This window comes from Cryptotermes secundus, unplaced genomic scaffold (assembly GCF_002891405.2).
Source record: "Cryptotermes secundus unplaced genomic scaffold, Csec_1.0 scaffold836, whole genome shotgun sequence".
Lineage (NCBI taxonomy): Eukaryota > Metazoa > Arthropoda > Insecta > Blattodea > Kalotermitidae > Cryptotermes > Cryptotermes secundus.
Window position 1 is genome coordinate 65,509 of NW_019729223.1, and position 16,342 is coordinate 81,850.

The 16,342-nt window shown below is 37.7% G+C and overlaps 1 protein-coding gene across 1 annotated transcript in view; it reads right to left on the reverse strand.

Annotated features, from left to right (window-relative positions):
* Positions 1-16,342, reverse strand: part of LOC111865539 (integrator complex subunit 7) — a 28,398-nt gene that overhangs the window by 6,955 nt on the left and 5,101 nt on the right. Inside the window, exons 9-18 of the mRNA XM_023853653.2 lie at positions 13,093-13,241; positions 12,407-12,540; positions 10,998-11,202; positions 10,099-10,293; positions 9,421-9,524; positions 7,773-7,859; positions 5,763-5,874; positions 4,659-4,757; positions 4,167-4,361; positions 97-414 (exon numbers count right to left, since the gene is read on the reverse strand). Coding sequence (XP_023709421.1) covers positions 115-414; positions 4,167-4,361; positions 4,659-4,757; positions 5,763-5,874; positions 7,773-7,859; positions 9,421-9,524; positions 10,099-10,293; positions 10,998-11,202; positions 12,407-12,540; positions 13,093-13,241 — 1,580 coding nt within the window. The 3' untranslated portion in view covers positions 97-114. The remainder of the gene's footprint in view (positions 1-96; positions 415-4,166; positions 4,362-4,658; positions 4,758-5,762; positions 5,875-7,772; positions 7,860-9,420; positions 9,525-10,098; positions 10,294-10,997; positions 11,203-12,406; positions 12,541-13,092; positions 13,242-16,342) is intronic.

Below are 16,342 nucleotides of genomic sequence, written 5' to 3' on the forward strand. Positions count from 1 at the left end.
CCAAGTTTCTGAACACTCAAATACAGACAGGTTAACCATGTCCCATCAATTCTAAATTATTCATCAGAGTACAAAATACAAATAAGTGTTTGTTACCTGCTATGAAGTGAGCTCTCAGAATCTGGCACTTGTGTTAGGAAAGTTGCCCCTACCAGAAGTACCGGCACTTGTTCCTGCTGCAGCACCCTGGACACCTGCTGTTATTGCCACCTTGCCACCCTCCTCATGAGATTTCACTGTAAGACTAGTCCGGGGTCCAGTACGCCATACATTGCTCTTTTCATCTATTACCGATGCCTCCACTATTAACAAATACTGACCACCAGTTGGAAATGCTAGCAGGAACTGTGCCGTGAAGAAATCCCGATGTGGGGCAACTGTTTGGGTTAACACAGAGCCTCCATCTCCAGCAACCTGAAATAAACAATTCTGTTTTGAATTCTAGTACCAGCTATTCATGGAATTGCATATTTTTATTTGGAAATTTCATCAATTGAGCCATTCCTGACAAGAATAAGAATGTTGAAGATTAAACTTGTAAATTTCTGTTTTATCAGCTGTTTCCCACAGACATGGACACTATGGAGTCATAACAGAAAGTTAATTCTGAATCTGCATTATAAGCATTTGTTATCAAAACCATAAGCATTATGAGTACTCACTGTTAAGTTTTGTAATAGCCTGCATAATTATTTCCTGATCTATGAACAAATTTGCTGAGTTACTCTGGTGTAACAGTGAAGTATGAGTGCTCATATTAAATTCGTTACTGCATAAAATATTATGATGTGAAAATGTATATTTATTTTACAGCACATACCTGTCATATGATAAGAATACTGTAGGTAAAAACGATTTCGGTATTGCAAATCTGTTTGGAAAGGGAATTTCCTACTTAATATCAGTGAGAACTAAATTACATGATATTTTAACATACTCATTCACTTTTTCAAGTAATTATACTACATTAATATATTTTCTTCATCCAGATACAAGAAATGCAATTAAAAGTATTTTTAACAATACAGGTCTGCAACTACACTGCTGCTCAGTGATGTAATATTTTTAAAAAATGTGATATAAGAATGTAAGGTCCCACCAGTCTACTTACTTAGTCTTTACAAATGTAGGTTAAGTTATTTTTTTAAATTCTGTAGTACATATTGTATACAAGATAATTTTCCACACATGGTTGTGTATTTTAATGGGAATTTATGTAATATACAAAACAGTGATGATGGGGCTTTTACCAGTTCACCAAGTTCCTATGAATGTGTTTAAATGAGACCTAGAATATATTTATTTTACAGAAAACATGAGATTAATAGTGTATCATCATTTTTTTTTGTAGTAGGAAATGGAAGTCATAATATCATATTACTTCAACCAATGTCTGATGTAGTTTAGGACAAATAATGAAATATCATGCTGGGATAACCATTATTGCTTCTAATGTAAGACTACAAGGTTACTAAAAGAGGATATCCTTGAAATCTGTACACTTATTCTCACTCCTCAGATGTAATGATTCTGCACTTTTTTGCAATGTGATCATACTCAAGGTCAGACAATACCAGTAAATATGGCCAACACAAACCCAGTAAGTTTACTTAACAAAAGAAGTTAGCTCTGATAGTAATATTACAGAACTCTGTAAAGAGAAATGTTGTCACAAATACTGTGTGCACGTTACTATATGAATGTTTGTTGTTTATGGATTGGCAGATTATTGCAATTTTTAGCACATAAAACGTTTAGGGAAATATATCATGACACATATTTTCATATGACTATACATGCAGGACTGTGTTTGTATTTTAATTTGTTAAATGTAAATGTGATGAAACAATAAAGGCACAAAATCTGTCATGCACAAATGCATTTGGTTTTGTTTTTATAACACTCTGAAAACAACAGACTACCCCATCAGTGGCATGTCCAATAGTAGGTTATATTTAGGACCTCTGAACAGGCTTCTAACAATATTTCCTCCAGCACAAATATAAAATCCTGCTACCAGAGCTTCATGCTAAAAATTTAAAAATTACAAAATATAAGTCCAAACATATATATATATATACACACACACACATCCACACAATGATTATTAACATGAATATACACAATGATTTTTTTTTTCCACATCCAGATAGAAATGTCCACAATGTTCAATAATCTAGACAAGAACAAGAATTTTTCCACTAGACCATTCTCTTTTTCTTTGCTGTAATCACAATTTATAACAGTAGTAATTTTTACATAATGGGGGCACGCGGTAGCATAGTTGGTTGAGGCACCATGCTACAAGCCAGAAGGTTGCGGGTTCAAGTCCCAATGTTGTCATCGGATTTTTCAATTGACCTAATCCTTCCGGCCGCACTATGGCCCTGGGGTCAACTCGGCCTCTAACAGAAATGAGTACCAGGAATATTCTTGGAATACTCTTTGGGGTAAAGGGCAGCCGGCACGTAGGGCTGACATCCTTGCTGCCATCTATGAGCTGATTGTCTAGAAAATGTGGTAACCTCAACATCTCACAACCCTATGGGCCTCCACAGCCTGTTATAGGGATACCTTTACTTTTTTACTTTACTAAAGTTTCCTACTTATGCTTTTTGATATCAGATCTTTTTTTAATTGAAGTTTTTTCATAAATAACTGTAGGGCTGTGTTCTCACTCACCACTGAGCAGCTTGCATGCTACTGTACAAAGCAAAAGCAGTTATGACAAAATTCTCAAAGTTCAAGACTGCAAATTCAGTATTTCAATCAAGACAGATTTTTTCTTGATCTGATCTCAAAAATCCAACACATGCATTTAATTATAAATAATGAAGACAGTGAGAATGATCTTCACCTATTTGAAGATACTGCTCCAGAATTTGCCTGATATGAATGAGGAGAACGAACCTGTTAATTTTCTCTGGCCTTCTAATTATGAATCAGGTACATCACCATAGTACCAACCCACTTAGTCATCAGTTCATGATTTCAGTATGAGGATATAATTTCTTTATTTACTTAATAATGCTTTGTTAGCTGTAGGGTTGGATTTACAGTTGGAGTGAGGCTTGGCGCAATCAAAATGTGGAGGGCCATATAAGTGACAACAAATTTAGGTTGACAGTTTTTTCCCACTTTCTTATTTCTTATAATAACCAAAAACTGAAACGAATTTTTCATGATTTTAAAGATGCAAATGTCTCAATAAAACCTGTGGGCTATATTTCTGTTCTGTGGAGGGCCCAAGGCAACCCCTGGTCACTCCACTTAAATCTGACCCTGGTCAGAGGCATACATAGTAAAGTAGTGAATAACAAGTAAAATGTTAACAATGAAGTTATAACACTGTGTAAATTTACTTAATTATTTCTGGTTTATTTAATGATGCTGTGAATAGCTCAAAGTACATACAGGATAAAATGGTATAACCATTAATAAGTAATGAATTCAAAAGAAGTGGAAGGCTGTGTTTATAACCTAATCTGAGGTACTATCCTAGCATTGCCTGGAAACACTAAGGAAAACTACAAGAGACCTCAGTTAGACTTCCAGTCTCTGGACCAAAAACTGAACTTGGGACCTCCTGAATATCCATAATGTGTATATATTTACCGTCTTTTAGTGCATACAATTTCACTTGTAACTTCACACTACATGTTTTGGCATCATTCTGCCATCCTCAGGTGTGTCAATCATGTTAAACCATTGCACTGCCTGCCATCAAGTGTCCATTTATAAAATGACATAAAATGTGTGTTTGTCATTGTTCAATAATAAAATTTAGATATTAAAACTTGTTAAAATCTATCATCTTACATGTCGTATATCAAACTCGTGTGTAACGCCATTCATCTGCTATAGGAGTCATTCTTCTTATGTTTTAATTGTGTATATACTGTGTCTCTTGATGTGTGTTTCTTATCTGGCTTATGTTCATTTACTACTTCAGCATTTGTCTTGAGGGATTGAGCAAAATCATGAGACACCTAGTCAGGAAGGCTGGTCTCTCCATAACCTCATGAATATGAACCAGAAGTGCCAACCTCTATACCACAATGTTCAAATTAAGGTATACTGATTGAACATGAATTTACATCAGAACTTGCTATAAGCAGGATATCCAAACACCTCAACCTCCCTCCTACAGTGTATCTAATCCTTACCTTAGTGTCATGGTTGTTGTGTGCTGAACGAGCCTGGAGTTGGGAAGATACTGTTACAACAACACCACTGACACGTCGGAACAGCCCAGGTCTCTTACCATGCTGGATTACTCCCTCTACCTTGACAGCTAGCTGAGAACCACTTTGTACACTTATTGACTCCCCCAAGACCCGAGGTTGCGGAGAAATAGCCAACTGCAGAAATGACCATTATAGGAACACTATGAGGGTTACATTACTGTTTCTGTTTGGTTTAGACTAAGGTCAATATATTCTGGAAACAAAGGAAACTGATCAAATTATGAGAAAATGAAGGTCAGAGTTTCAAAGGAAAGTATAACAATTTAACTTTGTTATAAATGAATATTTTCACTCTACTTTTTCTATCGAAACAAATTACCATTAAATACAATACAGTACAGCCACTTATAAAACAATGCCTGCAAATGCCTGAAATGAACAATATGAGGGAACATAATTTGTTAACAATACCTTTACACTTGTAGATTGAAGAACCTGGAAGAAATATCGTGGAAGACACAGTGAAGATTCTGCCAGAATCTCGACTTGCCTCAGTAGGCAATCAATATGCTGAAATGAAGAAGGCAAGCAACTAAGTTCAATCTTTGCATTAAACAGATGACAATGTTCTTTCAGAAACAAAGCCTAGATTTATTTTTATTTTTAAATTTAATGGGGAAAAAAGTAATTAAACCGGCAGAATCCAATCAAAAATAAAATGTTGAATTACTTAATTTTGTAAAATTTTGTAACATGTTTTGCCACTGAAGACATCGTTCAGATTGTTAATTGGTTTATTTAACAACCTACAAGTTTTGGCTACAATTAATTATAATACCGTTACCGGTTTACACAATTTACAACACTACACACTATTCTGTCCACTCTGTCCTCAGTAGTCTACACGTATTCACGGTACGATATGGGAGCTATACCAGTGTAACTGTATTACACACTCCCAATTACTTCTCTTGTGAGCCAAGCATCTGCTTCTCACACTATCACTTCTAATCACACGTTCTGGTATTCTTTCCGCTACAACTGAACTCAGCGACTGTTCCAATTCACTGTCTCCAGCGACGGCTACATTTCAACTAACTTCGGCAACTACTGATCACTCACTCACTTCTAACTCATAACTAACTGTTGAATAGTGTTCGCTGCTCCTTATGTAGCCCCATTACGGACAACACAGAAAACAGTTACATAATAGGCACCACTGTTGCATAACAACTGCCTAGGAACAGTCGTTGCACGGACTCCCCGCCGTGCTTACAAAGGCGTTGCTGGGCAGTGCTGCCGGGAGTTGTTTACGGCTACGTAGCAACTGTGGTGTCCCGTGCTACGTCACCGTGGCAATGGTTGCCTGGCGCAGCCGCTCATCTGCCACGTCACCGCGGGGAAGGGGGTGTCTACTGAGCGTTGCACACTGATGGACAGAGTGGGGGTATGTGACATCACTCACGAGACCACAGAGTTCACGCGACCCCCACCTCCCGCTATGCCATCCATGTCACACTATTATGAAGTTTAATTTTATTGTAACTGTAGTGCACTTTTATTCAGTTTCCTTACCTGATGTGTAATAGTTTTAAGATCTTCATTTTTAGTCAGCTGCTGTGCCACTGCACTGGCCTCTTGGCAGCAATGAATCAGGTGCTGTGTCTCCAGATTTGACTGCTGGTAGCTTTCAATGAAATAGCCAAAGTTGAAAAAAAAAAGTGTTAAAAATTCACATCTATCAAACATAGTTTCTTTTTTATTATTGCTAGTGGGGTGGGACTAAGTCCCTTGCACTGCGGCCACTTCTGGCCTATTGTACCAGCCCCAGATGATAGGTGAGGGTGATTGTAGAGCAATTGGTGGAATGAAGATTGGCAGGGGAAACAGAAGTACTAAGAGAAAACCTGCCCCAGCACCACTTTGTCCACCACAAATCCCACTTGACCAGACCCAGAATCGAACCCAGGCTGCCGCGATGGGAAGCCAGCGACTAACCGCTTGAGCTATGGCGCAGCCCTATCAAACATAGTTTACTTCAATATTCAGGAGGAGGATTTGTTTGTTTAAACAATGGAAACCTGCAGTATAATTTCCCAGAAACAAAAACAGAAAATTAAAATACTGCATTAAAGCTGTTAGAGGTACATTCATACAGAATGTGTTAAATGTCTGGAGCCACGTCACATAAAATAAAATACATATTATGACAGCCCTTTGAGTATTGAAGAGAATGGCTTGTTTGTTTCTTTTTTTCTTTAACTTCCAACTGTAAAGATAAAATGGTTATTGTAACTGTTGTGTAATGTTCATGTAATATTTATTTCAGACTCAAATAATCAGGAACATATAAATTTTTTTGAGAGTAAGGGTTTTTTGAACAACAAAAGTATATTATAAATATCATCACCATCTCTTTCTCCTTTTCCTCAAACTTGCACTGCACTCTTGTGGCAGAAACTAACAATAAGAATAATTCCTAACATAATCAGAGTCATACAAGGAAAAAATAATACCCTGACCTGCACCACTGTGCAGTCAGTCTGTCTGTCCCTACCAACAGGGGGTAAATTTTGTAGCATCCCAAAACTACTGATATTAGATACAGTGGATCAGTCTGTCAGTCAGTCGGTCAAATTACCCCAGCACTCTAAGAACAAACAGTGGGAACCTGCTGAAACCACGACAGGTCACCTCATTCACTGAGCTATAAGATAGAATCTCTTAAAAAGCTTCCTGAAAAAGACTGTAAACTCAAAAAGGAAAAATATTTTTGGAAGTACTAGAGAATATATAAAGTGCAACATGAGAATCAAACACTCCCCTTCCCAACAGAAAAGAATAGCAAAGAGGAGCGGGAGAAGAAAGAGAAAATAGGAGAAACTAAGAAACAAAATGGCACCAAACACACTGCAACAAATGGTAAGGTCTCTAGATCATTCAATTTTTTTAATGACGCTTTCAGTATTAAGATTATAAAGCGTTGGGTGGTAGGATGACAGATGAAGATGGATCAAAAAGGATTTGGAAGGAAGCAGTCATGGCCTAATCAAGGTACTATTCTGGCATTTGACTGGAGGGACTGAGAAAAACCAAAAAAAGCTTCAGTCAGCACAGCTGGTGTCCCACCCAAAATTCAAACTGAGAATCTCCTGTAACACAAGTCTAGAGTGATACCTCTAGACCAGTCTATTTGTGGAAGGATCTCTAGGATCAATGTGTAAAATCAAAAGGAGACTACTCTGAAGGAGACAAACTGGACTATTTTAACCTTGTCCTGTAAAGTAAGTTCAGAACTTTTTGATCATATCTCATATGTATAGCAATTTTGAACACATAACGAATTTTTTAATTTATCATTCAATATACACCAACTCACAGAACATTTCCAATAAGAACCACAGCTGTTAATAATAATCACTATTACAAGGCATGTCTTTGTTTACTAGTTCAAACTCTGAACAACTTCATAATGTTCTATCTGAAGGAACATAACAAATACGTGAACTAAAGTGTTCATCTTTCCACTCCTGCTGATTATCAGTCTAGATGTGTGAGGTTCATGTTTTATTTGATCACCCTCACCTGAACTCCAGTGAGGCCTCATCTTGATAGTTTGCTTGAGCTACCCTCTCCACACTATTAGCCATCAGGACACACATCTGCTGTAGTCTGCAGTAAGGTTAAGGACTACATGCTAAATCTGTATATGGGACTGAAAATACTGATTGTTCAACAGTTCAAAGCATCGAAGTCGCATCACAAACCTCTAAGGCAACACAAACTGTATTCTCTTGCTGACACATATTTGTACAAGGTGGTTCAAATATGACCGGGACTGATTTGTGTGTAAACAAGCTGCACTGCGCAGCAGCTATGCCACCTTGAGAGAGTGAAGCCATAACCTCCACCCTCCCTCCTGTTTGGGTTAGAACCTGTTCAGTCCTGTCTGGAAGTTGCTAGAGGGATGAGCGTACAGAAGGTACCGCAGAGCATGGAACAAAGCATTGTGATCAAATTCCTCGGAGAAAACGTCCCATCTGCTGAAATTCACCACAGACTCCAAAACAGTATGGAGAAGAGTGTCTCTCACAGACCCATGTGTTTGAGAGGTGTAAGTGCTTCAGAGAGGGCAGAGAGCACGTGGAGATTGAACCGCATGATCGTTGGCCGCTAACATCCGTCACCGAGCCAAATACTGATCATGCAGATAAGCTTATTCGTGAGAATATGCACATAACTATCAAGGAATGTGGAACAGAACAGTCAATGCAGCTTATTACTCAGACCTCCTGGCAAAAGACATGAAGGAAGAGTTCCAATCCAAGCAGAAGACACGTGGAAAGCGGGCAGCCTTCCTTCAAGACAATGCATGCCCCCATACGGCCAAAACAACAATGGAAACCCTCTGGAAATTGAAATGGAACCTTCTGACACATCCGCCATACAGCCCTGATTTGGCCCCAAGTGAATTTCTATCTGTTTGGAAGGCTCAAATCAGACTTGCAAGGCATGCAGTTTGTGGATGACGACGCTGTCATCCAGACTGTTCAGGAGTGGATACACCACCAACCACAAGTCTTTTTTTAAAAGGGCATCAGGATGCTTACAGAACGTTGGAAAAAATATGTTGACTCCGGAGGGGAGTACACTGAAGACTGACATGTGCAAGTAAGTGTTTGGCAATTATGGTTTTAAAAAAAAAAAATCAGTCCCGGTCATATTTGAACCACCTAGTATGTTCTGTCATTAATACGGGCCAAAGCCAACTTATGTGTACACACAGACTTACATAAATAACTTCAGTAAACTGACAACCATATCAATGTCTTTTCTTAGTAAGAACATCATTTCACTGATTATAATAAAATCCCCATTCAGAGACTCTCCACAAGACAATGAATTTGAACAACCTAAGAAATGTTAACACTGAAATAATGCAAATGAGACTACATGGTTATGTAGTGTTGAATGGGAAGACAACTTCGAAGCACAAATTTTAAACAATGATAAAGTGGCCATGGCCTAATTTGAAGTAATGTTTACTAATAGGGACTAAGTAAAACCATTGACACCCTCAGTCACCACAGCCAGCCACTGAACATAAAATCAAACATTAGAATTTCTGAATACAAAGCAGATGTGCTAATCACTCACTGGCAAAATTGAGTGGCTTCATCTTATACCTGAACACTAAATAAATTAAGTGTTGGAAATTATTTTCGAAGGATACATCTGAATGTTGGCTAGGGAAGCAGGATCTGCATCAAAGGCACTCTGATACAGCTTCCAGTACAGTTCACCACAAGAACGGAACTCCTTGACACACTTTCTCAACTGGAGAACAATTGAAACATAACATAAAACGTATTGACTTAACAGTCTTGATGTTTTAAAAAATTAATCACTATAGCTTCTACAGTTACCAATCTCATAATTTTCAGACTGAATTTCTGGAAAACATCATAAGAAAGTACCAATTAGGTAGAATTTGAGGTTCCTACAGCAGTGGTTATGAAGAGTACTATCTTCAGGGACTACATGTCACTGTATCCCAGAAGATAGTATTCTTCAAGTATCAATTATGCCTTTTTTAACATTAAACTTCTATTTCCTGGTGGAACTAGGTCTGTCTTATGGGTCAAATCAAAATTTCTGAATTGTGACATCCTAACAGTTGGGGAAATAAAAAATTAAAGCCCCTTAATGGCATCATGCCAGAACTTCTAAAACTGGTTTTCCTATTATGACTTCTACACAAATTTCTAAGAGTCAACCGTCCCATATCCTACAATTATAGTAAGGAAAGCAAGCTTTCTCTAACCCTCACCAGTATAGACAAGTAAAAACTTCCCACAAGACATATAAGCCAAGATATTCATAATAATGGCTGTAAGTTTTCAAGTCATACCTGATTTGTGATATGTCCATATCGCTGCAGGTTATCACGAGTGGTTTCTGCAATTGCTGACGCTACAGCTGGAGGAGGAGCTGTGCAAAGACTGTGACAAGTGTGCACCAACTGTGCCAGACACTGTAAGAACTCGGCTCTCAGCCTGGTGTATTCCGACTGAAACTGCAAGCTCTGTAGAGGGGTGCTTGCAGCCTGCAATGCTACCTTCACTTCAGTTTACATCACTGAACAAGAGGATCTATGAAAATCACATGATGTCTAATTTGCTTTTAGGAAGACACCTTTTGAATATCTCACTCCCTCATGGAGCCGAGCCCTTCTTGAGAAGTTGCCAATTGTAGAGCTATTCAAAAACTTCCCAGCATTTTATGGAACCCGAAGGTTCATTATCGTGTTCACAAGAGCCCTCCAGCGGTCCCTATCCTGAGCTATATCAGTTTTATTTGCTTATAAGTTACTGACACTACATGATATCAAGCAGTAGGATTATTCATTTGATATAAATTAGAAAGGATGTGGAAGGAAGCAGCACTTGCCTGGCAAGAGTAAGGAAAACCATATAAAACCTCAGGCAGCACGTCTCCGGGCTGAGATTTGAATCCAGAACTCCAAGATATGAAGCAGGAGTGCTGATCACTCAATCCGGAAGTTTAGTTTCTGAATAACAAATAATATATATCTACTTCCTTGTTAGAATCTGCTAACTTAAAATCCAACATTTCACTATATTGAGTAAGTCAGATCCCCCATCCCATTCATCAATGAACATGTTTTTCAATTACAAATTCATTTTACATACTGGGAAAATGAAAAAAAAATCAAAGTGTGGATGCAGTAATGTCTTCTGATATCTGCTTTTCCTTTTTCACTGACACAAACCCAATGTACCACTTTACCTTAAGTGCTGCAACAGATTTGCTATAATGTGCCACAGCCTGACTAAGCCGCTGAACCAGACTTGGTTGTTTAGAGCAGTCCAGGAGCTCTGCCTCACCACGGCTTAATTCTTCAAGTGACACTAACCAGAAATGGAAGTGCTCTGAGGACACTTGTTCCCTCAGCTGACTCAGAATACCCGCTGACACACTGTGATGACCATACCTGACACACACAACCACATACACTGAAATTCTGATTTAGCATTCCCATATTAGTAACTATTTTTTCCAGTCCCATCCAAGGTCCAATTAAACAATGTATTACTGCACACGGTAGTGTAGTTGGTTGAGACACTATGCTACAAGCTGGAAGGTCGCGGGTTCAAGTCACTGAGGTCACTGGATCTTTTTCAATTGACCTAATCCTTCCAGCAGCACTATGGCCCCAGAATCGACTCAGCCTCTAACAGAAATGAATAGCAGGAATATTCTTGGAATATTCTTGGGGGTAAAGGGCGGCCAGCATGTACGGTTGACAACCTTGCCGCCATCTATGAGCCGATTGTCTAGAAAATATGGGAACCTCAACATCTCACAACCCTATGGGCCTCCACAGCCTGTTACAGACATACTTTTAGTTGAAGAAAGCAGTCTTCTGGGATTTGGCACCGTGAATATGTGGTGTTAACCGACGTTTCGGATGAACGTCGGTTAACACCACATATACACGGTGCCAAATCCCAGAAGACTGCTTTCTTCATAGTCACCGCCATGAAAGCCTCAAATCTTACATACTTTTAGTTTTTTACTTTTACTTTATTATTGTTCTGTATTTAGTGACTCTCAGTTTAGGATGTAACCTGCATTTAGTGTCAAGATATTTCTGACCTACCAGAACTCATTCCTCAATTTAATGTGATTGTGAACATTAATCGTCTGGGATGAGATGCTAACTACTTTCATAAATAGGTACCAACATCTCCATTTTCAGGGTAGAAGAGACATCCAAAACACAGGTACGTACTTACCAGAGAAGACAGTACCCTTCCTAGTCACCACTGTGAGAGCATAAGATCTCACATAGTGTGACTGCAGTTGAAATAAACAATATCCAAATCTTCTCCCTGCTGGAAAGTGTTCCTACACAACTTCTGTGTTTATTTCACATGCCATTAGTTTTTTTAGAAATTCACTTGATACTATAAAGTAATTGTATTTATTGGTGTAGATATAGTTTAACTACTTACAAGGAAAATATTTTATCATAACATTAAATCTTAACAATTCACCACCCATACTCATTACACTACACTTCAATTAATGCTAAATAAGCTTCAGAGTTTACAATGTCATAAAATAGCCAAATAAACAGCAAACAATAGTATATACGTGTACTTCTGTAATACTACATGAGAACACACGATTACCTGGCAGCAGACCGAGCAATCCTGTAGTTTGACCATAAGTTCGTCTTTTCAATAGCTACTTCCACCGCGCGTCTTGCTTCAGTATTCCACTCATATTCAGCCATGGTTTGAAACAGCAATGTACAAAGCATTACCTACAACACAACAATAACAACATGGGTGAAAGTGTAAACCTTTACTCCAAAACTTACTTTCATCCTGAACTTCACATCTAGCTTATGTCACTCACTTGAACTCCAAGCAGATAAGTACAAAAAATGTTTCAGTCTACAAAGGTACATATTATGAGAACAAGGGTATGTCATTGTTAGTTAATGAGATACAAACTGTTAGAACTGTTTGAAAGTTACCAGATTCTATTTTCACCATTTTCGAGTCTCGTAGGGTCAAAAATTTTCTCTTCTCCATGTTGTCCAGACCAGATCTGAGACCCACTCAGCCTCCTATCCAATGGGTACCAGTGGACTTTCGCCTGGGGGTAAAGCAGCTGGGGCGTGAAGCTGACTGCTCACCTCCAACTAGTGCCAAGGTCAAGAAAATGTGGATCTATATATCCACTCCCACATACGCCTTCATGGTGTAGTGCTTAATTAGTTAAGCACAGGGATCTTCACATTTTACCTTTTAAGAATCAATGTCAGAAATCAAGAATTCTCTAAGACAAAATGTTGCTTTGTATAAAACACCTTGGTATGGACTTGTTCTGGGCTGGGCTCTTGAACACCCTTCAGCTCTCGAAGTTTCTCCAAAATGTCTGGTAACAGACTGAGGAGAGCTCCAGCCTGCAGACCTCCAATGGCACCCAGAGCTTCACAGAGCTGAACACTGCATGATCCTGAATGAGTAACAGATCATAACCATTTAGACTCAAAGGCAGACTTATACTTTTATTTATATTTTTACTCTTCACAATAAAAGACAAGATGAAGAATGTCAGGTTATGCATCAATTAAGATAGATATAAACAGAAATTGAGACAAGAGGTTGATAGAGACAACAGATTTAGGATTCACGCACTGCAAAGCTGTGATGCTCAGAAAGGTGGTTACAGGCAACAGATTTATGATTCACCCGCCCCAAAGCTATGATGCCCAGAAATTGCACAATATAACTGACACAAAACTTTTCCAGTACTTTGAACCGAGACTCCAGGAGATGAAGAAGGATGCTAGAAAACTAATAACCTGGAAGGTATTGTGAAGGTGTGAGACAGAAAAACAGATCTTGCTCTGTCCATAATCTGATAGTGCATAAAAATTTGACTGATTCATGGCATACTTTCTTTCAGTTTAAAATGCCAGTCTATGCTAATCTAAATACAAAAATTCACAAAAAGTAGCTGTGTCAGTTTCATCCAAATCATCAGATTGGGATGAAAGAAACTGTGATAGTGACTATTTTATGATTATGTACCCTATGATCAATTACGTAGTTACAGGATTAGCTGCAAAATAGCACTAGAGCTGTGTAGACAAAAACGCCTCTACTAGGCAGAAGTAGGGTAGAACCCTGTAAGTCATTTGCTGTTCATTCAAAGTTGTAGCTTATATCATTCAGAAGTAAAACTTTGTGAACTAAGGCTGTACACTGTGCCAACTACAATTTCCGTTTATCAAAAAAAGGCCGAATTTAAAGAACAGCATGTACCCATCCATCTCTGCTTCAAACAAGGCAAAAATACTACAGAACCTTCAAAATGTTAAAAGTTTATTTCAGAGAGGAAACACTGGGCAGAACTAACAATGAACACTGATTTTCCATGTTCAAAAGTTTAATGACACCGATTAATGATACTAAGCATTCGGGATATTCATCCATAAGCAAAATAGATGAAAATGTAGCGCAAATCAAGGAATTTGTTCATGCAACCAGACAGTGTTATAAATCTTTTTAAGATGCGAGTAGTTGTCTTGCTTTACAATTTAAAAGAATGAAAGATTGTCAGTCTGTGTTCTGGTTTTTAGATGCTTATTTTAGATATACACAATCTTTATATTACTGTATACTAGTCTTTATTTCAATTTATTATATAATTAATGTATGTTATACAAAACTCATTAATGACATTGTGTTTTACCTATTGAATTTTTAATTAATAGACTTGTATAAAACTGTACAAATTGTATAAGGCTTACCATTACTTTTACTACTAAAATGAACTTCTTTATTATATTGTGTATGTTTATCAGTAATTTATACAAATGTGTATGCTATTGGATGACAACTGTAATCCTTAGTTGTGACTGTAACTAGGACGATCTCTACATCCGCATGAGAATGTATTCTCAACAGGATTTATGGAAGGTGAATAAATGAAATGAAATGAAAAGTGTTACTATCTGTGACTCAACTAATGAGATGAGAATCCCATTTTGGTCATGCCAAAGAATTTTTACAAAAGACTTGAACATGCAAAAAAGTTACACAAAATTTGTGCATCTGCTGATTGGCTAGCAAAAGCAGAATTGTGTTAATGTGTGTCAAGACCTTCAGGAAAACTTCAGAGATCTGCAAGTCCTTTCAAGATCATTGCAGGAGGCAAAACTCAAGTTGGGAGCACAGAGGGATGGGTATAATGACTTATCATACTTTAAGGACATTTGCAGGCTGCCCTTGCTGAGTTCAAAACCCAGGATTTCTGCAAAGACTTGCAGCAAGAGGACAACTGATAAGCATCTACTCACAACAGAATTACTTCAAAGAAGCAAGTATGGAATAGACAGAAAGTTCAGTTGTCACACGCAAAGAAATAGAATCCCTAAATTATAATATCACACACACCTTATCTGTGACAGAAATGAAAATAGTAACAGAACTATCTATTGTGATTCCATTCTCACTCAAAATGTGGTAACATGAGCAATAACTGTCGTTACAGCATGGGCACATACCCACATTTTTAACCTACACTGAGGTTTCTTGCAGTCACTAATTTGGAACTTTCATTATAAATACAAAGGTCCATATACCATTCAGACACATATTTAATACAATATGTGAAATTTCATAGTCATAATTACAGTTTCCTTCAGACTGCCACCATTAAATCAAAGAAGCCATTTTTAGTTTTACAATTGTAACAAAAATAATAGAAATAGGAGTTGCCTCCCTTTCTGTAATATACTCGTATCTCCACACAGGCTTCAACACAGTATTTTTCAATATGGAGGTGGGGCATGAGAAACTCTGGCTTGTAACAACAGATTTTTCTTTGAATTTGATTTGTTTCATTTTGATCCATCACACTAACAGTTATAATTATAACAATTATAAGTGAGAAAACTGAAATAGTCACATTGGATGGATTTGTCTTTTATAATTGTAGATTTTTCTTTAACAAGAAAACTACTGGAAGGCTAGCCACCCTTTACCTCACATCACTACAACATTTAAGTATTTTATTTTCTGGGATATAATTCTGCAGTCCACTGAAAATCAGCCAACATTTTGGAGGAACATGATGTCTCCATTTTCAGGGACAAAGAATAAACAAAGCAAGAAACCAGCATAAAGCAATTAGCAAGCAGGACTGTGACATGTTCCTTCAAAAGATCAGCTGATTTTTCTCTGGCTACATGGCGCTATATTCCAGAAGAAATAAAAACTCTTCATAATCATCACTGTGAATACCTCAAATCCTACACAATGCCAACGGTTCTTTGTTCACCCTTTTCTGTCTATTTATCAGTCTTTCTTTCCCTTTCTTTTAATCATGATGAAGTGTACATATGAAGTCCTTGTGTGTTTCTCTTATAGTAACTTTTGAATGAATTCATGTTCTTAAAACCTGGTATGTTATTCAGGCCAACCAGGATACAGTTAGCCAGAGCACAAAGTTGAGGTTTGATATTTTCATGGTAGCAAGATTAAGACTGCAATGATATCGCATAATTTTACTGCTGATTACCATTGTGCAGCCTGAAGATGAGGGCAGCA